Consider the following 23,170-nt stretch of genomic DNA (forward strand, 5'->3'; position numbering starts at 1 on the left):
CCGGAGCTGCTTGCCAGCCCTGATGCTGTTCAGGGCTGCTCAGCATACAGGTAGTGGCCAGCACCATGTGACTAGTGATGTCCCCACTCTTGTTGTTGTTCAGTCGTTTAGTCGCGTCCGACTCTTCATGACCCCATGGACCATAGCACGCCAGGCACTCCTGTCTTCCACTGCCTCCCACAGTTTGGTCAGACTCATGTTGGTAGCTTCGAGAACATTGTCCAACCATCTCATCCTCTGTCGTCCCCTTCTCCTTGTGCCCTCCATCTTTCCCAACATCAGGGTCTTTTCCAGGGAGTCTTCTCTTCTCATGAGGTGGCCAAAGTATTGGAGCCTCAGCTTCAGGATCTGTCCTTCCAGTGAGCACTCAAGGCTGATTTCCTTCAGAATGGATCCTCTTGCATGGGACTCTCAAGAGTCTCCTCCAGCACCATAATTCAAAAGCATCAATTCTTCGGCGATCAGCCTTCTTTATGGTCCAGCTCTCACTTCCATACATCACTACTGGGAAAATGATAGCTTTAACTATACGGACCTTTGTCGGCAAGGTGATGTCTCTGCTTTTTAAGATGCTGTCTAGGTTTGTCATTGCTTTTCTCCCAAGAAGCAGGCGTCTTTTAATTTAGTGACTGCTGTCACCACCTGCAGTGATCACGGAGCCCAAGAAAGTAAAATCTCTCACTCTTAGGGTCCCCACTCTTAGGGTTGACATATTTCAACAAGTAAAAACCAGGACACCCTGAAGGTTGTTGAGGTCTCCTGGGACAGGACAGGGAGCTGATGAGCTTGCGTCTGTATGTTTTAAAAAGGGAAGCTTGCGAACAGCAACAAGAGCAAGCAATTACCCATTTCTTGGATGAATCCCTTATTAAAGAAAACACTTTTGATCCTGTTGTGGGCTCCAGGCTCAGTTGTGTCGCTAGGTGGCAGGATCGTAATGCGGATTAAGTTTAGGGGAAAAGCTGTTGAGTGGCTTCTTTTCCTATTTCCCCATCTTCCACTAGATGGCAGCAGCAGAAATAAAATGTGCCATTAATGAGCTTAAAGGCGGCGGCCCTGGAGGGGAGGAGGGAGCCATGATTTTCATCACTACTGTCAAACGCAGAGAAAGAAGCACTGTTAAGAAATGCTCGCTATTGGCTGCTTTCCTGGAAACTACAGAACTTTTGCTTTTTGGTCTCCACCCACCAACCTCACTAATGTATACAAATACATTTCCTTTTTCAAACGTTGCTTGCAGTCTACTTTAAAACAAGTGGGCTGGAAGTAGGGAGCTAGTTAAGCAGTTATTGTGTGTGGGGGGGATTAATGCTCCATTGTTCTTGTAAATTCCATGGCACACTTTGGAGTCTTGTATTTTATTTTTTAGTCTAGCATGGATTGAGACCTTATTTCTACCCTGCCGTCTGAGATATAGCAGCGCCATTATTTGCATAGCACGCTAAGCGTATTATTGAACCATAAATTATTCTCGAACTCCTTCAGTGAGTGGCTCTGCTCCAGGGTCTGCTATGGAATTCCCATTTCGGTTCCACATTTTTTTGCTCTGCTCGCTTTGATATGTCAGAGCAGAGGGACAAAACAAAATGCAACACCTCCTCGGGAGGCGCCCCAAGAGGCCCTGATGATACACCCAGAGATAATGGATTTGGAGTGTGATGGGCCCTGTCAACGCTCCCCTTAAAGAATGGTCCCCTTGTGCAAACAAAGTCAATTACCCTGACCATGGTTGTTTTCACACAACACAGAAATATGTCAGGGGTCAGTCCCACAGGGGGGGGGGGGAGGCCAGAGTGGTTCTGTGTGTATTCAGAAAACAGATGTACTGTACTGCAGTTGGAGAATTTCAGATTGTAGACTAAATACCGTATTTTTTGTGTAGCAGAGGAGGTTATTTTATACACGGATAGTGGAGAGGTGGGCCGGGCGATTGTTGGGTGCGGCAATGTCCGCTGGCTCTTGGCCACTGCGTCAATAGGGTGGGCAATTGGCACTTTATTTTGGCGTGCGATTGGCTGTGGCGGTCCTGCGGTTGAGCGATTTCTGGCAACCCCCCCCCCTAAAAAAAGCTCAACAAGTCTGGGCAATCTCTCCCATTTTCTCAATTTGGAGTCCCCCAAAAGAGGTCTTATACACGAGAGCATGTTATACACAGAAACGGTAGTCTTGTTTGAGTGTGGCCAGCACCATGTGGCTAGTGAGTGTGGAGGGGAGGTCTTTTAGATGGTCATGTGACTTACTTTAAAAATGTGGCGAGCCAGTGCTGCTGAATTCGGAGGGGGGGAACTCTTGCTCATTCTGCTGAACAGTCCTGCAAACAACGTGGGCTGGATCCAGACACATCAAAGAAGCGCTTCAGAAAAATGCGTTGTAAACTTTATAATGAGAAACCGTGTTGGCAAAAAGAGAACTCTGCAGCGCCATCTGGTGTCAGTGTGATATTGCATACGAAACTCTTTTTCTTTACCAATCTAGCTAAGTCCTTGGTGACACTGCAAAGCGGCAGGGCTGACCTATCCCACAGAAAGCAAGGGGCCCTGTGCCTCAGTTGCTGTGTGTGCCATTGACCACAACAGTGAGTGAATGCCCACCTAAGGTTTGCAGGCAAGGTGCTACCAGGGAATAAATTTCTGTGGCAGTTGCCATAGACATGGGAGCGGTGTGAGGCAAGGCGTTAAGGGAGGAATCCTTTCTGAGACAGTAGTGGAGGAGACTAAAGTGACCTAGGAGACTGAGCCCCAGGAAGCAGGAAAAAAAAAGGGTTGAAATTTGGAGGGAGAGATTCTCTGAAGCACAACCCAATTCTTCTTCTCTTATCTTCATGTAAGAAAAAAAAACACACCAAAGCATGTCTTCATTCTGCTTGAACCCAGGTCTAGAAGGAGCTGCAGGAAAGAAATTTGAGTCGTGTGTGCAGTAACTCTTGCATGTGGCTCCCCACATCACACCTGCACCAGGCCTTGTGTTAAAACTTCTGGGTGACCCTGCAAAGCTGATCACAGCAGGTGGGGGGGCACCAAAGAGACTCCTTCCTTGGGTTTTTTTGTTTTTTTTTACAGTGGTGGAGCACATGCCAGGGCTTGAGAGGGAGGAAGCTGCCACCCACTCTCGTCCTGCTCTCCCAGTGTGGTGTAGTGGTTAAGAGTGGTAGACTCTTAATCTGGTGAACCAGGTTCGTGTCTCCGCTCCTCCACATGCAGCTGCTGGGTGACCTTGGGGTAGTCGCACTTCTCTGAAGTCTCTCAGCCTCACTCACCTCACAGAGTGTTTGTTGTGGGGGAGGAAGGGAAAGGAGAATGTTAGCCACTTTGAGACTCCTTCGGGTAGTGATAAAGCGGGATATCAAATCCAAACTCCTACTCCTCCTCCTCCCCCCCTTCTTCTTCTCCTCCTTCTTCTCCCCCGCCCCCCGACCAGGTAGTGGAGCTGCTGTGGGCGCACCTCACCACGACCGAGAAGGGCTGTTTTCTGCCACCGGGTCAGACGTGACCAGGCAGGGGAGCTGCTGCTGAGGAGGGTGGGTGCCAGGGTGGCTGCCCACTCTCCCCCTGGTCTCCTGACCATGGGGCGGAGCTGCGGCCAAGCACAAGCACAGCAGCTTAGGCGCAACTCCTTGTGCGAAGCCAGGCCTCCGATGAAGGAGCCTGCTGTGGGGGTGCCTGTTTGCACACCCTCACCAATTTGCATCCGGGGCCACGTCCCCCACCCCACGCTATATCTCTGGGTTTTTAAGCAGAGGTTGGGTGGCCATCTGTCACGGAGATTCCTGCATTGCAGGGGGGTGGGGTCCCTTCCAACTCTACAATTCTGTGATTCCTCACTTACGGTACTATTTACAGTATGTCCATTTCCCATGTTAGCTAAAGATGGAGTCTCAATATTCAGAGGAAACATGGCCCTGAATTCTATTTGTTAAGGAGCAAAAATATAGGTGGGTTGCTATGCTGGTGGAGTAGTTGGGCATTGTGGAAAAGTGTAGTAGAAGTGGCTCTGAGCTGATGCCTGACAGATGTTACTGGCAGGGCCGGATTTAGGTTTGATGAGGCCCTAAGCTACTGAAGGTAATGGGGCCCTTTATATGTCCAACTGTCCTTTATCAACAACAAATTGTCGTTGTTGTTTTTTGTGTTGGATATATGCTATTATTGAGCCAATAGGTTTTATTTTATTTGTTTTTATCTTATATTTTGGAAATGTACATCCAGGTTGTTTCCCTTTAAAATTTTTTGGGGGCCCAAGAGAGTGGGGCCCTAGCTATAGCTTGTTTAGCTTATACATAAATCCTGCACTGATTGTTGGACTACACCTTGCATAACCACCAGCCAGCATGATGGTCCCATCAGAGAGATTGGCAGTTCTAGTCCAAAATATCTGGAGGGCACCATGTTGGCTACCCTTGCCCTAGAGGCACAAGACAGATTGGATTCTGTTGGCTCTATTCAGAGTTACCACTGAGGAGACTGAATCAATCGATGACCCGTTTGCCTTTGACAGATTCCGCACAGAAGGTTTTCCCCCAGGGTGTAATCTAAAAGTCATCACATTTAAGAGGTACCTTGCTGTTGATTTCAAAAATGGATTGCAATGCTGGAATCATTGTAGCTTTTGAAAGACAACCAGCTATGCTGTGGGATGTTTCTAGCCCTTTGATGGAAACAAAACTACAGATTTCAGTTTCTAGTATTTTTTTTTTTTAAGGAAAGCATTGTCCAGAAACATTTATTGGCTGAATTTGGCTGTATCAGGTAAACAGAACACAAACTGTCACCGTTGTTATGATGACACAAACCAGCAATGTCAGGAGCAGCGCAATGAAGCAACATTGCGAGTGTTTCCTTTCTCTCTCTTTCTTTTTCAGCAGGGTGTCATATCCTGGTGTGTAAACATCTTCCAACCAGTACTGCAGGTCGTTTGGGTTTTCCTACGAGAAAATTGACTGGGTTTCTATCTTGTGCATAGACAATAAACAAAAACATCATCATGCAGTTGAATATATTTTGGCTACTACCGAAAAATGAACTATGGCCACCCCGGATGTGTCCAAGGGCTTTCAACCTGCAACAGTTCAGACACTTCCACTTAGTAGCATGAGGGCTAGATTGGGGGGGGGCACACACCTCCATACCTTAAAAGGTGCACAGTGGACTCAGTGTGATTTACTAATGTAAATTTACATACTTGTGAAACTTTAGAATCTTTGGCATGGAAGCTTAATGGACAGGGCCGTCTTAACCATATCTGGCGACCTGGTGCCAAGATCCCTCTGGCGCGCCCCGTGAGTGAGGCGGGCAGGAGGGGCGCATAGGGAGCTGAGAGGCACGGAGGAGGCAGCCCCAGGCTCCCGCTCCCTGTGCGAAGCTCCGGAAGCACCCGGGGAGCACGAGCCTGGGGCCGCTGCGCCGTGCCTCTCAGCTGTTCAGGCAGCCCCAGGCTAGCGCTCCCCACGTGCCTCTGGAGAGCGGCCTGAAGCCGCTCAACAGCTGAGACAAAGGCGCGGCAGAGGCGGCCCCAGGCTCGCGCTCCCCGCACGCCTCCAGAGAGCTGCCTGAAGCCGCTCAACAGCAGAGGCGCGTGGAGGCAGACACCAGCGTTCGGTGCCCCTTCCGCGCCCCTGATACCCAGGCGCCCTGGCGCCTTGCACCACCCAGCCCGGGCCTAGGGACGGCCCTGTTAATGGAGCAACAATAAACAATTTAGAAAGAATGAAAACACACTGACTTGCATCCTGGCTTTTCGTACTGTCGATAGAAACTTATTCCATTCACAGAAGTGCAACTTTCCTTCCATGAATGGAAGTGCTTTCCATTCACAGAGCCAAAAGTTAGGATCTGGGCTTCTGCAAGCAGTTCTAAAGCTTAGTGCTCCCTTTGCTCTGCGCGGTACCCAATTTCCCCAGGTACTTAAATATCTAGTATATCAGGCACAAATAAAACAGTCCAGTTCTGGGGTTGCCAACCTTTTGGGGCCCATGATTATATTTGCAAACCAGAGAAAGCGTTGCTGGCATTACCCCAACCTATTGACTTTGCTGAAACAGAATGCTTCTTTCATGTCTAATTTCAGCCGGGGGAGAGGACATGTGGGAATCAGGGAAGGTCTCTATGGGTGCATGGGTGTCTATGGGCATCACATTACCAACCCCGGTATAATTTTTTTTGTGGGGGCAGATGTGATTTTGTGGAATTGTACCTTTAGATAGTGAGCCAGGCTAGAGTTTAAGGAATGTCTGTCGTAGTCTTGAACAGTCCAGGATGGGTATTTTTTCCCTTCCTTCCAGCTATCATCAGGGAAGACATCACTGTAAAGAGGATTTCTTTTGATGGTTGATTTCAAGGTGATTGGTGTAATGTGTTTTCCAAGGGCTTTATCTATCGCTGCGGGATGGGGCTCACTCACTTCCGCGATAGGCTGCTCACGTAAATTTTTCTTTTCTCTCTGGAAGATACACATACGAAAAGGATGAAGGCTGTCATCAACATTTACCTAAGAGCATATTATTTCAAAGACTTCCTCTGGAGCTTAACAAAGCCCCTTACAGTAATCATCAGCTAATCCTCATAGCTCTGAAAATCTTCTATTGAGAGGAACAGTCCTCTTTGTTCTTGTAATATGGTCAAATTACTATAAGAATCTGAAAACTTCTTTAACAACCTGGTCGGAGGTAAGGATTGACTAAGATTCAACGATTATTCATGGAATTCAGATATAGATGACTACAAAGCAACTTGATGCCAAAACACATTATTTTAAAGCAGCAATTTACCTACATATGCAGCCAAAGCTGACAGCAGGCAGCAATATTTCCTTATTCATCATCACCAAAGCTAGGGAGTTCCTATTACTTTTCACCCTGGAAGTGGAATGCCAATTCAAAGTTCCCAGTTCAAATCCAAAACTTTAGCCAGGTATCATTAATTTCACAAAAGACAATGGTTATTACATGTTAATAAGTTGAATTATGGGTTTCCTCCAGACTATCAGCATTTTGCAGCAGAGATTCAAGCCCATGCCAGGAATTTAGCTTTGCACAGTTAAAGTATATTAAAGCATATTATTGTTCTAGAACACTGAATCTCCTTAAACAAACAGGCAAACTTCTTTTTTTTTTTGTGGTTAGGAAAGTAAGGAGGAAATTTGCTGAAAAGTGTGGACTGAACAAACGATGGACATGAACGTATATCAATACCCCACAAGCAAATCAGAAATACGGCTGGATGTTCATTGCTGTGCAACCTCCCCACGTAAAAATAAGAACAAATGCTCCATAAACACTAAACATAGTTTAATGTTCACCAAAAAGCCCACCAAAAAAACTTTGTGCAAAGCAGATCAGGATGAATGCTTAATTAACAGGTTGCCTGAAGTAGCCTGTAGATTGAGAATATACTTTTGGATTTATTTATTTTTTTCCCCAAATTGAAAGAGGGAAGCAACCCACAGTAGGAGCCCTAAGGAAGCAGGAAGGGGGGCAATGGGTGATCCAGCTGGGCCAAGTGATGGGGTGACGGCAGTGCTGGATTTACATATAAGCTAAACAAGCTACCGTATATCGGAGAGCCCCACTCTCTTGGAGGCCCCAAAAAAGTTAAAGGAGGAAAAAAAATGGATGTACATTTCAAAAATATAAGATAAAAATACCAATAAAATGAAACCTACATACAGCTACAGCAACCCTGTTTTGTGTTGTGTAGGCTCCTATGATGTAAGTCATGAGCCCAGCCTGCTCCCTAAAATATCATTGGTTTTCTCATTTCTATATATAGCAGGGGTGTCCAAACTTTTTTCAAAGAGGTCCAGATTTGATGAAGTGAACATGCGTGAGGGCCGACCAAAGTTGTTGAGCTTTTTCTTAGGGTTGAAGTTGTTGGCCACCTTTTAGGATTTTACCCCAGGAAATAAACTGCAGCAGGGGCCGGATTAGGCCCCCGGGCTGGACTTTGGACTTGCCTGATATTTAGGGTGCCTACATTCTGCATGGACTGGTTGCATGACAACATGTGCAAATGGCTTTAGATACCTATGAGGTCCATAAATTACCAAATAGCATGCTGGTATTCAACACAAAAAACAGCGGCAATTTGTTGTTGACAAAGGACAGCTGAACATATAAAGGGCCCCGTTACCTTCAGTAGCTTAGGGCCTCATCAGACCTAAATCCGGCCCTGGCTGACTGCCTCAACTGTTCTGTCTCTCTTGTCCTCTCAGTTGTGAGATAAGACAGCAAAGAAATCAGGGAGGTGAATCTGCTGGCTGAGACATCCCTGTCAGAACCACTTGCTGCTTTTACCCATCCTTTCCTATGAGAGGGTGGCACACTGTTTCAGCTGGCATGCTTTTCTGGTCTGAAGGAAAGGGATTTCCTTGTGTAGTAGCCTACCTGACCCAGCAGCTGAACTCGCTCTTATTTATTATCTGTTCATTTCATAAAATTTCATAAAATTTATACACTGCCTGATTGTAAAACAGACAGACCTCAAATCAGTTTAAAGGTAAAGGACCCCTGACAGTTAAGTCCAGTCGCGAACAACTCTGGGGTTGCGGCGCTCATCTCGCTTTACTGGCAGAGGGAGCCGACGTTTGTCCACAGACAGTTATTCCGGGTCATGTGGCCAGCATGACTAAGCTGCTTCTGGAGAAACCAGAGCAGCGCACAGAAACGCCATTTACCTTCCTGTCAGAGCGGTACCTATTTATCTACTTGAACTTTAACGTGCTTTCAAACTGCTAAGTTGGCAGGAGCTGGGACTGAACAATGGGAGCTCACCCCGTCACAGGGATTTGAACTGCCAACCTTCCGATCAACAAGCCCAAGGCTCAGTGGTTTACACCGCAGCACCACCCAACAGTTTACTGTTGGGTAAATGTGCACTGCATTACTGCCATCCTATCTCATCCTCTGTCGTCCCCTTCTCCTTGTGCCCTCCATCTTTCCCAACATCAGGGTCTTTTCCAGGGAGTCTTCTCTTCTCATGAGGTGGCCAAAGTATTGGCGCCTCAGCTTCAGGATCTGTCCTTCCAGTGAGCACTCAGGGCTGATTTCCTTCAGAATGGATAGGTTTGATCTTCTTGCAGTCCATGGGACTCTCAAGAGTCTCCTCCAGCAATTATATGCAGATGCAAAGTTGTGGTAGCTAGAAGTCGGCAAGAACTGCAAGAGATGTTGGAATAACAAAATGAAGAATCAAAGAAGGTTGTGTCATCTGCATATCTGAGGTTGTTGATATTTCTTCTGGCAATCTTAATTCCACCTTGGGAGTCATCCAGTCCAGCCTTTTGCATGATGAATTCTGCATATAAGTTAAATAAGCAGGGAGACAATATACAGCCTTGTCGTGCTCCTTTCCCAATTTTGAACCAATCAGTTATTCCATATCCAGTTCTAACTGTAGCTTCTTGTCCCACATAGAGATTTCTCAGGAGACAGATGAGGTGATCAGGCACTCTCATTTCTTTAAGAACTTGCCATAGTTTGCTGTGGTCAACACAGTCAAATGCTTTTGCGTAGTCAATGACGCAGAAGTAGATGTTTTTCTGGAATTCTCTAGCTTTCTCCATAATCCAGCGCATGTTTACAATTTGGTCTCTGGTTCCTCTGCCCCTTCGAAATCCAGCTTGCACTTCTGGGAGTTCTCGGTCCACATACTGCTTAAGCCTGCCTTGTAGAATTTTAAGCATAACCTTGCTAGCATGTGAAATGAGCGCAATTGTGCGGTAGTTGGAGCATTCTTTGGCACTGCCCTTCTTTGGGATTGGGATGTAGACTAATCTTCTCCAATCATCTGGCCACTACTGAGTTTTCCAAACTTGTTGGCATATTGAGTGTAGCACCTTGACAGCATCATCTTTTAAAATTTTAAATAGTTCAGCTGGAATATCATCACTTCCACTGGCCTTGTTATTTGCAGTGCTTTCAAAGGCCCATTTGACTTCAATCTCCAGGATGTCTGGCTCAAGGTCAGCAAACACACTACCTGGGGTATACGATACCTCCATATCTTTCTGGTATACAGTCAAACCTCGGTTTGCAACCGCCTCCGTTTGCGACCGCTTCGGTTTCCGACCACCACGGACCCGGAAGTGTTTACATCCGGGTTCCACGGCACTCGGATGCACAGAAGCACTATATTGGCATTTCGCGCACGTGCAGAAGCGTGCCTTCGGCAAGCGACTGATTTGGGGAGCGACCGGCTCCGCAGAATGGATTGCGGTCGCAAACCGAGGTACCACTGTAATTCCTCTGTGTATTCGTGCCACCTCTTCTTGATGTCTTCTGCTTCTGTTAGGTCCTTTCCACTTTTGTCCTTTATTATGGTAATCTTTGTATGAAATGTTCCTTTCATATCTCCAATTTTCTTGAACAAATCTCTGGTTTTTCCCATTCTGTTGTTATCCTCTATTTCTTTGCATTGCTCGTTTAAGAAGGCCCTCTTGTCTCTCCTTGCTATTTTTTGGAAATCTGCATTCAATTTCCTGTATCTTTCACTATCTCCCTCGCATTTTGCTTGCTTTCTCTCCCCCGCTATTTGTAAGGCCTCATTGGACAGCAACTTTGCTTTCTTGGATTTCCTTTTCATTGGGATGATTTTCGTTGCTGCCTCCTGTATAATGTTACACGCCTCCATCCATAGTTCTTCAGGCACTCTGTCCACCAAATCTAAATCCTTAAACCTGTTCCTCACTTCTACTTCTGTATATTCATAAGGGATTTGATTTAGATTGTGTCTTACAGGCCCCGTGGATTTCCCTATTTTCTTCAGTTTAAGCTGGAATTTTGCTATAAGAAGCTGGTGATCTGAGCCACAGTCAGCTCCAGGTCTTGTTTTTGCTGACTGTATAGAGCTTCTCCATCTTTGGCTGCAGAGAATATAATCAATCTGATTTCGATGCTGCCCATTTGGTGATATCCATGTGTAGAGTCGTCTCTTGTGTTGTTGGAAAAGAGTGTTTGTGATGACCAGCTTGTTCTCTTGACAGAACTCTATTAGCCTTTGCCCTGCTTCATTTTGAACTCCAAGGCCAAACTTGCCAGTTGTTCCTTTTATCTCTTGACTCCCTACTTTAGCATTCCAATCCCCTATCATGAGAAGAACATCCTTCTTTGGTGTCATTTCTAGAAGGTGTTGTAAGTCTCCATAGAACTGGTCAATTTCACTTTCTTCAGCACCGGTAGTTGGTGCATAAACTTGGATTACTGTGATGTTAAAATGTCTGCCTTGGATTCGTATTGAGATCATTCTATCATTTTTGAGATTGCAACCCCGTACAGCTTTCGCCACTCTTTTGTTGACTGTGAGGGCCACTCCATTTCTTCTATGGGATTCTTGCCCACAGTAGTAGATATGGTCATCCGAACTGAATTTGCCCATTCCCATCGATTTTAGTTCACTGATGCCCAGGATGTCAATATTTATTCTTGCCATCTCATTTTTGACCACATCCAGCTTACCAAGGTTCATGGTTCTTACATTCCAGGTTCCTATGCAATATTTTTCTTTACAGCATTGGACTTTCCCTTTGCTTCCAGGCATATCCGCAACTGAATCACCTTTCCGCTTTGGCCCAGCTGCTTCATCATCTCTGAATCGACTTGTACTTGTCCTCCGCTCTTCCTCAGTAGCATGTTGGACACCTTCCAACCTGAGCGGCTTATCTTCCAGCGTCATAACTTTTATATGCCTGTTGTCTTTGTCCATGGAGTTTTCTTGGCAAAATACTGGAGTGGTTTGCCAGTTCCTTCTCCAGGTGGATCACATTTAGTTGAAACTCTCAGCTATGACCTGTCCATCTTGGGTGGCCCTGCACGGCATAGCTCATAGCTTCTCTGAGCTATTCAAGCCCCATCGACACAACAAGGCAGTGATCCATGAAGGAGGATATACATATCCAATCATTTATCTACACACAGAGAAGTAGACCTTCCCATCTCCCACCTAAGAGCCTACTTCTTCTCCCAGTCTCTCAATCTGGGAGACCTTTTTCTACCCCCCCCCCTTGACTGTCCTCTTCCTCTGTATGCCATCCTCAGTCTGAAGTAAATATATTTCTTTATATTTGGAGACCATTTCTCCCTCTTCTCTTCTCTTCTCTTCTCTTCTCTTCTCTTCTCTTCTCTTCTCTTCTCTTCTCTTCTCTTCTTTCTCTCTCTCTCTCCTCCTGTGAGGGTTAATATTTTCATCATTGGAACAGACAATAATTGGACCAAGTACAGATTCCCAGCTGGGAGTTTGCATCAAACAATTGTTGCTGTTGGTGATACTGGCACAGGTGCATCTTGAAGTGGGTAAAATTGGAAAACTGAGGGATCTGGATTCTGATAGATCTCTGATCGAAGCACCTGGAGTAGCGTAGAAAGCACCTTTTCCTCTTTCCTACGGGTAAACTCACAAAAGGTTGACTTCCTGACAAGGTTCACGGTTTCCAAGCAGAAGCCATGACCATGAACTGCGATCCTGTGCCATCATGCATCAAGCAAACCCCTCATTCCCTTTCCCCTTGCTTCAAAAGCAGAAAACAAAATCTGCTTGTGGAATACACTCCACAAGATTTTCCCTGGAGCAAGTCATGGTTTAAAAAGCAAGACATGCAGGAAAAGGAGGCTTCTTCCAATGAGCAGCATCTCTCAGAGCCAATCATAGGAAGAATAAACTAGTATATCTGGGAAGATACTTGCGTACCAGATGGAATTCTGATAGTTCACCATTAAAGGGAAAGGCTGCAGATACACACACCATGCTTGCAAAGCAGGAAAAAAGATGTAATCAAATGGGAAATAATTGCTGTCTGTTTTCGGATTGAAGCCGGAGAGATTGCAAGGAAATCGCTATAAGAAACCCTGTGCAGGAGGATTCTGGCATTCACACCCCTTTCACATGCCTAAGTTGCCAAGTCTGTTTTAGAGCTCTAAAATTATCCTCGGCTACTGCTAGAGAGTGAATCGATCTGCAGTGCCCGCCAGCTGCTGTTTTAGCTCCTGTCGGGTTCCATATGCCATTTCTGAGCCCTGACATATCCTACGATCAGATTATCTTGCATGTCTTTTGTGAATTGTATTTTGCCCCCTCAAGCTTTCATGAGCCTAATTGAAATGGCACCACTGCAATAGCTTATCTTTGTGTGTGTACGTGTGCGTGTGCGCCTTCATTTCATCATCCTATTATGTATTCAAAGTTCTTCAGAGATGCTAATGATGTCTCAGGCTTGCTAACTGGATGTGGAAAAGGCTATTTTACTACTGGTGCTTTTTGGGTGGGGTGGGTGATGGATGTGGAAAAAGACATAAAAATAATGTGATCTGAGTGTGGTGGAAAAGTGCTGGGGGGAAAAGAAGAAAATCAGGTATCAGAATGTACTCTTAAGAGACAATGTGCAGTGGTACCTCGGGTTACAGACGCTTCAGGTTACAGACGCTTCAGGTTACAGACTCCACTAACCCAGAAATAGTACCTCAGGTTAAGAACTTTGCTTCAGGATGAGAACAGAAATCGTGTGGCAGTGTTAGTGGCAGCGGCGGCAGCAGCAGCAGGAGGCCCTACATTAGCTAAAGTGGTACCTCTGGTTAAGAACAGTTTCAGGTTAAGAACGCACCTCCAGAATGAATTAAGTTCTTAACCCGAGGTACTACTGTACACTCTTAGGTCACAGATGTGCTGCACACATGTTCTGCACACAAAAGGTCCCCAGTTCAATCCTTGTCATCTCAGGTAGCAGGTAATAGGATGACCCCTGGGTCCTGAGACCCTTGAATACTAGTAGCAGTTGAAGTAGACAGCAAGGCTAGGCTATATATTGATATATCGTCGAAAACCACCATGAAGGCCATATCGTGATATCGGTTTCATATTTTTTGACCTGGCAATATATCGCGAATCATGATGTGTGTATGTGCTATGCAAAAATCAGAATGGGGGAAAAACCGTGAAGCCAGCCAATACTTCTCTCAGTTCCTGCAGCCCCTGTTAACTCCACCAGCCCAAATAATCATGAGCAGGCGCCGGCAAAAATCATGGTGCAGGAAAAACTGTGAACCCAACCAATGCCTCTACATAGCTCCATCCTTATTTCAGACATTGTGGTATATATATTGCGATGTTGAGCTGGTGATATATCACTATGTTGAAAACCAGGTGTCACCCAGCCCAAATAAACAGTGCTGCGTTAGAGAGACAATTGGCCTGATCTGTATAAGGCATCACCCCGTTAAAGGGCAGTAGCCACAGTGGTGCCTGTCTGATGATGTTGGACTACAATTCCTATTATCCTGGACTACAGACCATTCTGTCCAGGGCTGATGGAAGTTGGAGTCCAACCCCATCTGAAGAGAATTACATTGGCTGCCCCATAACACGATGAATTAGTGCCGGAGTTTGAAATTTCTTGTGGAATTATGAGAGCAATTGTTAGAAGAACTAAACATTTTCGTAGGCCATGGATAGCATCTGGCGTTGCAGGAATGTCTGGCCTTCTGTGACCTTCCAGATGCATCTGGCTGGCTGCAGTTAAAACACTGGCTTGCATGGAGATGATTCAGCAGGGCAGGTCTTGTCTTAAAAGATGTAAATTAGTTTCAGTTCAGCCACTTTTGGGGGGTGAATAGGTCACATTCAGTAATGGTTTTACTCCCCCATTGGTCCTTACTGATGAGCTGCATGGTGATGTCTGAGAACTTTGATGTACATCCAGATCCCGTTTTATGTCATCACCATGAACAACATTGTTCAAGTATACACACTTGGCTTTGTAGAGTGGCTCTGGCAACTGCACCTACGAGTACATGTGGACCGAAAGCAAAGACAGGTCAGAAAGTAGTATAATTGCCCCCCCCCCAGGCCATGTGACTTGGTCCACAGGTTGTAAAACTGCCTGATGTGTCCAAGTGGAAGTGGAAGCATTGCAAGAAGATCGGCATTACAGCCAGTCCTCACTGTGACTACTACAGAGGTTAAATCTAGGGAGGGAGGGAGGAAGCTTATGAGTTTATTTGCATCATAAAAGCCTCCACATGGAATTCTGATTGCTTACCATTAAAGGGAAAGCCTGCAGGAAATTGTTTTTTTGGAACCTGAGGATCAGACGACCTCTAGCCCAATGCATGTCTGCTTTTTGCAGTGCACCCATAGGTTCACACACAACCCTCTTACACCCTGATCCTACAAATTTTCCTGGAAGTTTGTGTGTTTAATGGGACTTATTGTCTAGAGAGAGCTGCCTTATTTCGGCAATCCTGACTCAGGCCCGGCCCTACGTGCAGGCTGGGTGGCGCAGGGCACCATGGCGCCGGCCCGATAGGAGGGCGCCGCGAGCTGCGCCCACCCGCTGGCCGACCGGTCCGCCGCGCAGCTGCGCCTGCCCGCCCGCCTTCTGCGCAGCAGCGCCTGTTGCACCCGCGCTGCGCGCTGCGCCCACCCGCCCACCGTGCTGGGAAACGGGGTGGGAGGGCGCCGAAGGGATCCGGCGGGCGCCGGGAGCGCTTAAGACGGCGCTGACTGCTGCTTTAGTTTGGCTTTCCATTTGTGCTGGGTAATTCAGTTGCCTTAGTCGGTTCATGCCGGTCTGCATGGTATGGCTCAATGTGCTCTTTTACTGTAGGGATAACCTGCAGGAAAATTTACTGCAATGAGAATATAAGCAACACACCCAACTGCTAGGTAGTGCTGTAGCATATATTTAGTGCTTTACTTAAGTCTTGTCTTCTTCTTGTGGCAAAGGACTTGTTTGGTATTGTAACAGATCCATTCCTTGCTCCGAGATAGTATTTCCAATTGCCCCTGGTTAAACACAGGCTAGTCCATCCCTGGACATAGAATACCCTCCAATATTTCTCCTATGGAAAATAAGGATATCCTATTCAATCATTTTATTTATACCCCATCCATCTGCCCTAGCTACTCTTCCAACATACATAAAAGGGTAAAGGTAGAGGTACCCCTGACCATTAGGTCCAGTCATGGACGACTCGGGGGTTGTCCGCTCCTCTTGTTCTATAGGCCGAGGGAGCCGGCATTTGTCTGCAGACAGCTTCTGGGCCATGTGGCCAGCATGACTAAGCCACTTCTGGTGAACCAGAACAGCACACGGAAACACTGTTTACCTTCCCATCGGAGCAGTACCTATTTATCTACTTGCACTTTGACGTGGTTTCGAACTGCTAGGTGCACAGGAGCAGGGACCAACGGGAGCTCACCCCATTGCAGGGATTCGAACCGCCAACCTTCTGATCAGCAAGTCCTAGGCTCTGTGGTTTAGACCACAGCGCCACCCGCGTCCCTTCCAACATACATAAAAATACAATAAAACATTAAGCATTAAAAAAACAAACCTTTCCCTATACAGGGCTGCCTTCAGGTGTCTTCTAAAGGTTGTATATCTTATCTCATTGGCTCAGGGGCGGGAGGTCCGCATAACTCCATACCTTCCTCCATATCCCTGATGAAAATAGGGATGTTGTAAGGAAAAAAATGGGACATTCTGGGATCAAATCAGGAACTGGGACGGCTTCTGTAAATCCAGGAGTGTCCGTGGAAAATGGGGACACTTGGAGGGTTTGAATAGCCTAGACTAGAAGCACAAAGGTCGGATTCTAGGATTTTTTTTTGGCTGCTTGCCAGGAAAGAGCCTGAACATCACATCTGTTAAGATTAATCTGCAGCCATGGTCTTATTAGTAAGAGTCTCACACCCTCCAATTACTACTGAAGGAATTTTTTTATTTTACTTCGATCCAGACCAACACGGCTACCTACCTGTAACCAGAACTATGGAAGGCACCACATTGAGCCGCATGAAATGGAAGTCCATCAACCTCACCAAGAAACTTGCCCAGGTACAAACTGACATAAGTGCCTGGAAACTTCCATTTCACTGTATCTGAAGAAGTGTGCATGCACACGAAAGCTCATACCAAAATAAAAACTTAGTTGGTCTTTAAGGTGCTACTGAAGGAATTTTTTTATTTTACTTCGATCCAGACCAACACGGCTACCTACCTGTAACCAGAACTATGGAAGGCACCACATTGAGCCGCATGAAATGGAAGTTCATCAACCTCACCAAGAAACTTGCCCAGGTACAAACTGACATAAGTGCCTGGAAACTTCCATTTCACTGTATCTGAAGAAGTGTGCATGCACACGAAAGCTCATACCAAAATAAAAACTTAGTTGGTCTTTAAGGTGCTACTGAAGGAATTTTTTTATTTTACTTCGATCCAGACCAACACGGCTACCTACCTGTAACCCTCCAATTACAACGCTATTGTGGTGTGGAGCTGAGAGAGCTGGACACAAGTTCATTTGAGCTTGGAATTTGTTGGGTGGTCATAGGGGAAATGACTAGCTTTCGGGTTCAGTTTGCCACCTGCAGCATGATGATGAGACGGGTTTGCTTCTTATGGGTTTCATGTGTTGAGGGAAAAGAGAAGGTTAATTGTAGTCACTCTAGCTAGCGGCCATATGTTCTGAAGCAGGCGCCTCACCAAACAGCTAATTGTCAGGCTTACTGTATTTCTAACAAGCATCCTTGTGCACAAGCCCAGCTGCCGCTGCACGTGTGTAGTTGGATCGGGGCCAGGGAGTCTTAAGTGTGTGGTTTAGCAAAGAAAAGGAAGACCGCTCTCTCTCTTGTAGGGCAAACATTTTCAGTGCAAAGGCCAACAGGGCTTGGGCAGGCTTTACCTTCCATTATGATAGGGGAAGAAATAGACTCCCCCAAAGCAGATTTTTTAAAAGTCAAAAAACCCGTCTGAAACCCGACTTACTTGTCATGGCGGCCTCAGAATTTGGTGGAAAATAAATGAAAACACTTCAAAGCAGAAGAAAGCACTTTCAGAGGCAAGGGGGGGCACATTAATCTGAATGATCTTTGGGTAAAGGTCGTGACAATCTCACAAACACAGCACGGAGGCAGCGAGTCCTAAGAAGCAAGTGTTTGTTAAAATAAAATGAATTCCAGGGCTGGGAATTTAGGTTGCTTTCAGGCTTTAATGACTTCAGGAACCTGCAGGTCATTCACATCTCTTCTGAAAAGGAACACAACCCCCCCCCTCCTATTCCGGTCTTAACTAACCCTTAACCTCATTAGGCCTCTAGTCCTAAAACAAAACATGCTATTCATCAAGCATTCATTCTACACCTTGTGTACATCATGTTTATTTTGATATCTGGAACATATAAGACATACGCAATTCCTCCTTATTTTTTGATCGTTAAAACGTGTGTGTGTGTGTGTGTGTGTGTGTGTGTGTGTTTGACAATTAAGGCTGCAATCTCAAACATAATTATTCCCAAGTAAAACTTGGTGAAATCAGTCAGACTCGTTCTTAAGTCAGCATGGATAAGACCAGGCTGTAAGTTTGGGACTATCAAGAAATGTGGTTCTGTTTAATTTTACATTTCAATAAGACATTCTCCCAGAAAGCTCTCTGAAGGTTTAAAATATAGGATTTCTTTTAATGCCCCCCATGACTCTCTCTCTCTCTCTCTCTCTCTCTCTCTCTCTCTGCCAGGTTGGACCATGCTTATTTTAAAAAAGGAAACCCATCTGAGCCCTGACAGACAAACCTGAGAGTCTTTATTGATCTGCATTATGAGGTACCAAACACATACACTGGGAAGGGGGGGAAGGGAGATAAATATATCCAAATACTTTAGTGTAACAGTTGCTGAAAACCAAATTTTATTAAAGGGTTGTCTACATGTGCGAACCAAGGGTATGTGGTTGCTGTGGGGAAAGCATTTAAAGTCTCTTCTAGATGGCTTCCAGTGCATAGAAGGCCATACGCAGGATTCGGCACATTGGCAAGTGCTTGGAAAATAGCACTAACCAGCAAATGCTGAAGGCTGAATGTTGGTGAGTGTGCACACTTGGCTTACTGTGGACACACACAAACGTTTTCAGCAGCCATCATGAGCTGTGTGGCAAGAAGTCTCAAGCCCTGTGCTCAGAACTGAGGGTCCCCACACATGTGCCCCAAGTGTCCTTATGACACAAGCAAGATAAGCTGAGCTAGCGTCTAAAGTTGCATAACACATTTGCATGCCCACATGCCCCCAGTTGGATTTTCGGCTATATGAAAAGTGATGGGGAACTGCAAGGGAAAAAGTTTGGGTAACAATTGCTTGACCTGACATTGTATGAGCTTCCTGCAAGCCAACAAGATGACTGTTCAATAATCTGCCAATATCCTTGCAAATCTGTGCAAGTAATTCAGGATGAATGCTCGATAAACAGCATATAGGGAAGAGGACTGGTGATTGTATTGAAGTGGTACCAACTGATCAACAGTGGCCAGCTTTCATTTTTAAAGCTGTATTTCCCCCCCCCTGCCCCCTTAGATTTGCTTCCTTTAGGTCAGGCATGTCCAAAGTCTGTTTTGGGGGCCTGGCCCGCTGATCGATTTAATCCGGCCCCCGTGGCAGTATATGTCCTGGGGTTAAATCCTTAAAAGCTCAGCAACTTTGGGGTTAAATCCTTTAAAAAGCTCAACAACTTTGGTCAGCCCTAACTTCATCAAATCTGGCCCTCTTTGAAAAAAGTTTGGGCACCCCTGCTTTAGGTTGTTTGGTTTAACTGTGAAACCCTCCAGTTATGACAATATCTACCAAAAACATGTAACTATCATGCCAGCAAAAATGAATTTAAAATATCAAACCACTTAGTCTTAAAGCACAGGAGCAAAGCTAAGTCAGGGATGTTGCCAATATGGGATATAGGGCTTCACAGTCCAGTGAAGTTGTCTGTAATAGGTACAACAACAAACTACTGAATTAGCAGAGGTGAGTCTGGTGCTCTGGCTACTTACCTGTGAATAGACTCTGTTGTGCCATTGCTGTTGCTCAGGAAAATGCGTGTCTGGAAAACTTGCTAGCCAGGTTTGTAAAAAGATGGAGGTTTTTGCTAAGGATTTCACGTCTAGCTGCAGGAATTTATCGGGGTGGTTGTTGTTTGGCAGTGCAGAGAGATCCATGTTTCTCTGTCACATATTGGTGAAAGCAAGTTGCTCTTCCCCGGAGCAGCTCCCAACTTCTTCTATAATTAATTAAGTGAACAAGGATATTGCCTTTCTCCTACCTGAAACTGGAGCTGACTGATGTTCAGGCAGATACATTTCCTATTGTCTGCACATGAAAATGAGCAACACGGCGGGTCCCTTTAAACTGGATTAGCCGATGTTTTCAAGAGCTGGTCTGAAGTGAAAGGAAGGCTCTAAATGTGTCCATTAAATGTGACAATCAGTTACTGGATGCCCGAGATGTCTGAGTGCAGCAAAAGTTGCAGAAGTGGGGATTTCTGAAGCAAGTATGCATAAAAATGACACCAGAGCTTGCAATGTAAAATGTAGCTTAAAAAACTAATCCCAACTTTATTTGCTACTGCAGCATTTCAGAAGTCTATTGAAAACACTCTTGACTGTCACAAGGTGAATAGAAAAATTCCTTCAGTAGCACCTTAAAGACCAACTAAGTTTTTATTTTGGTATGAGCTTTCGTGTGCATGCACACTTCTTCAGATACCTTGTGTGCATGCACACGAAAGGAATTTTTCTATTTTGCTTCAACTCAGACCAACACGGCTACCTACCTGTAACTGTCACAAGGTGATCACTGGCATGAAATACAGCACTGCACGTTGTGGTAGGAAGACCTTAATATCCCCTATACACTTACGAGGTCTGAGCTGGCAGTGTGATGGATCAGAAAAGAAATTGTGTAGTGGACAACTTGCTAAAAATGTAGCCTGAGTGAGTGTCTGGCAGCTGTGAAAGTGGTTACATTCCACAAAAATAAAACAGGACTTAAAACCTCCCCCTTTGCAGGGGGGAACAGGTACTGACTAATAAATGGCAATTTAGAATTTATCCTCATAACATTTCTTTGAAGACCGGTGCTCCGGAAACTGTTGGGTTTACATTGGCCATGTTGGCTAGGACTGTTGGAAGTTTAAGTCCAATGACATGGGAGCACCACGGTGGCGTATCCCCCCTGGCAGAAACAATACTGCGCTAGATGGATAGAGTGGTCCACCTTCACATATTTGGTTTTCTCCATTTCATATTTTATTTTCAACAGAAATCGACCAACATTATAAGGTTTTTTTTGGGGGGGGAGGGAAGATATATATAAATGGAGTTTATATACATATATATTTATTGAAGATGTAAAAATCACGTGACTCACGTACAAAATTTTCTCATAAGGAAAATGTAAGTTGCCTTGTTCACATTTCACAAAATTGCAAAACTATCTTTATAAAAATCTTTTTTAAAAAAACAAAGAAGTTTATCACAAAATTATCTTCTAAAACTTTTTTTTTTTTAAAAAAACAACCTGAAAATTTAGCCCAATTCATGTTAAACATTAGGTTTCTCTCCATGTGCAAACCACATGAGCACCGAGAGCTAGGCGTGGATCTTTTGTTGAAAAGCCTTGAGATCAAATGACACGTTTAAAAACAGTACAGATTTCTTTCATAGGATGTTACAAACTCTAGAACGATGTTTCTCTACACTACATCAAACAGTGCAACCGAGATTCAGTGTTAATCTTTACAGTGTTTAATTGATTCAATACTTGTGTTCAAGTATATGTTCATACACATGGTTAAAATCCCTACTTTGTCATTTTGTCTATTTTTGTTTATAAAAAGTTTCTAAGTTACAGTAGATCATTTCTTACAGTATGTTTTTAAGGGCATGGAGAAACGTGAGGTGTCACGCTGGGCCACTAGTGATCTGTGGTAGGAATCAAGAACCCACGACCCTCCAGGTGTTGTAAGACTCCATCAGCCCCAGGTTAGCACCACAAAAATTCAGGGACATTAGGAGCTATAGTTCGGCTATATCTGTGGGACCGCAGGTTTCCCATGCCCGCTTAGAGGAATCTGCCTACAACTTTGTGGAACTGATTCTTACGATTACGTTTGTTGAAAATGGGCTGCTGTGATCATGAAAATTAATACAGTGGTACCTCGACTTACGAACGACTCGACAACCGAATTTTTCGACTTACGAATGGGGGCAATGGCCGCGCGCTTACGAATGTCTCGACATCCAGAAAAAAACCGCGGCGGTTTTAGATAGGGTTGCTTCAACTTACGATTTTTCCCGTTTTCAATGCATTCCTTTGGGAAATCGCGTTTCCAATGGCGTTTTTCGACTTATGAATTTTTCGACTTACGAAGGTACCTTCAGAACGGATTAAATTCGCAAGTCAAGGCACCACTGTACTGGGAAGCTGTAGCTATGTCAATAGATGTTCTGGGCCCAATGTCACATGCAAATAAATATTGGGACAGTTCTGAAAGTCTGGTTCAGCCCTTAATAAAACAAGAATTGATTTTTCCAATACATTCTGTAATATAACCTGTTCAATGCTGTTAGATAAACTCACCCCAGAACCTGTTGCCAAAATTTCTGAAGTCAATCTGACACAAAGCATAAGAAAATTTTTACACTAAATAGGATCTCATTTCCATACACAGCAAAACTATTAACCTAAAAAAATCAAAAAAATCAGGGTAACATGATGACTTATTACTTTGCACAATGCAGCGGACAGTGTGTCTAGGTCCCATTAACTGCAAGTGAGCAGGACTAGCGCACTAAACAATGCACAGTATTGTGCTAATTCTTTGTCTTTTGGAGGTTGGTGGTGGGGAAAAAAAAGACATATTAGCCTACTGAATATAAACATTTAAAATAGTAATTTAAAAAAAATCTGATAAATGTATCCAAAATAATTCATATAAAATTAATTATGGAAACTCTGAGCATAAAACAAAACAAACAAAAAGCTGTTTAACCAAAATAAAAAATAAAAATGTATTGGCAGGCAAAAATAAATTAATTTGATTAAATTATATGTAATTTGTAATATGTAATATTTGGTCTGAAAAAGCGTGCTCTTGTGTGTGTTTATAAATAGTGTGACTGTGAAGAGCTGAGAGCTACCCAGCCAGTCTGCCTGCCAGAGGTCAACTCCTTTGCTGAATTTTCTGAGCATAAAAGTCCCTGCACGTCTCACAGCAACGCTGGTACCATCTCATGTCTTGGCAGAGGTTCTTCTCTCGTATGACTCTGCAGTATACAGGCCACTGGTCTCCAAGGCACTTGAACGTTAAGGCAGCTGTGAAACGACACAAAACCAAAAGGGGAATCAATGCAGGTGTGTGTGTCAACG

The 23,170-nt window shown here is 44.8% G+C and overlaps 2 protein-coding genes across 4 annotated transcripts in view; both read right to left on the reverse strand.

Annotated features, from left to right (window-relative positions):
* Positions 1–4,685: 4,685 nt before the first annotated feature.
* Positions 4,686–19,963, reverse strand: MINAR2 (membrane integral NOTCH2 associated receptor 2). Its single transcript, XM_035099720.3, has 3 exons — positions 19,795–19,963; positions 6,190–6,435; positions 4,686–4,921 (listed from the first exon to the last, which is right to left on the reverse strand). Exons 1-3 carry the CDS (start codon positions 19,957–19,959, stop codon positions 4,742–4,744), a joined length of 591 nt encoding a protein of 196 aa, XP_034955611.1. The 5' UTR covers positions 19,960–19,963; the 3' UTR covers positions 4,686–4,741.
* Positions 19,964–21,121: 1,158 nt separating this feature from the next.
* Positions 21,122–23,170, reverse strand: part of ADAMTS19 (ADAM metallopeptidase with thrombospondin type 1 motif 19) — a 115,931-nt gene continuing 113,882 nt past the window's right edge. For all 3 annotated transcript variants that reach the window (XM_060280126.2, XM_035099894.3, XM_035099895.3), the window contains one exon: positions 21,122–23,116. In XM_060280126.2, the coding sequence (XP_060136109.2) occupies positions 22,965–23,116 (152 nt within the window). In that variant the 3' untranslated portion in view covers positions 21,122–22,964. The remainder of the gene's footprint in view (positions 23,117–23,170) is intronic.

Source organism: Zootoca vivipara, chromosome 10 (genome assembly GCF_965207765.1).
Source record: "Zootoca vivipara chromosome 10, rZooViv2.hap1.1, whole genome shotgun sequence".
NCBI lineage: Eukaryota > Metazoa > Chordata > Lepidosauria > Squamata > Lacertidae > Zootoca > Zootoca vivipara.

Bases quoted from the DNA above. Each gene is read 5' to 3' on its own strand.
- MINAR2 (XM_035099720.3), bottom strand. From the start codon at position 19,959: ATGGATCTCTCTGCACTGCCAAACAACAACCACCCCGATAAATTCCTG. The intron at 6,436-19,794 runs GTAAGTAGCCAG...TGTATCTTCCAG, and splicing joins ACAACAGAGTCTATTCACAG to AGAGAAAAGAAAAATTTACG. The intron at 4,922-6,189 runs GTACAATTCCAC...ATTTTCTCGTAG, and splicing joins GCCTGGCTCACTATCTAAAG to GAAAACCCAAACGACCTGCA.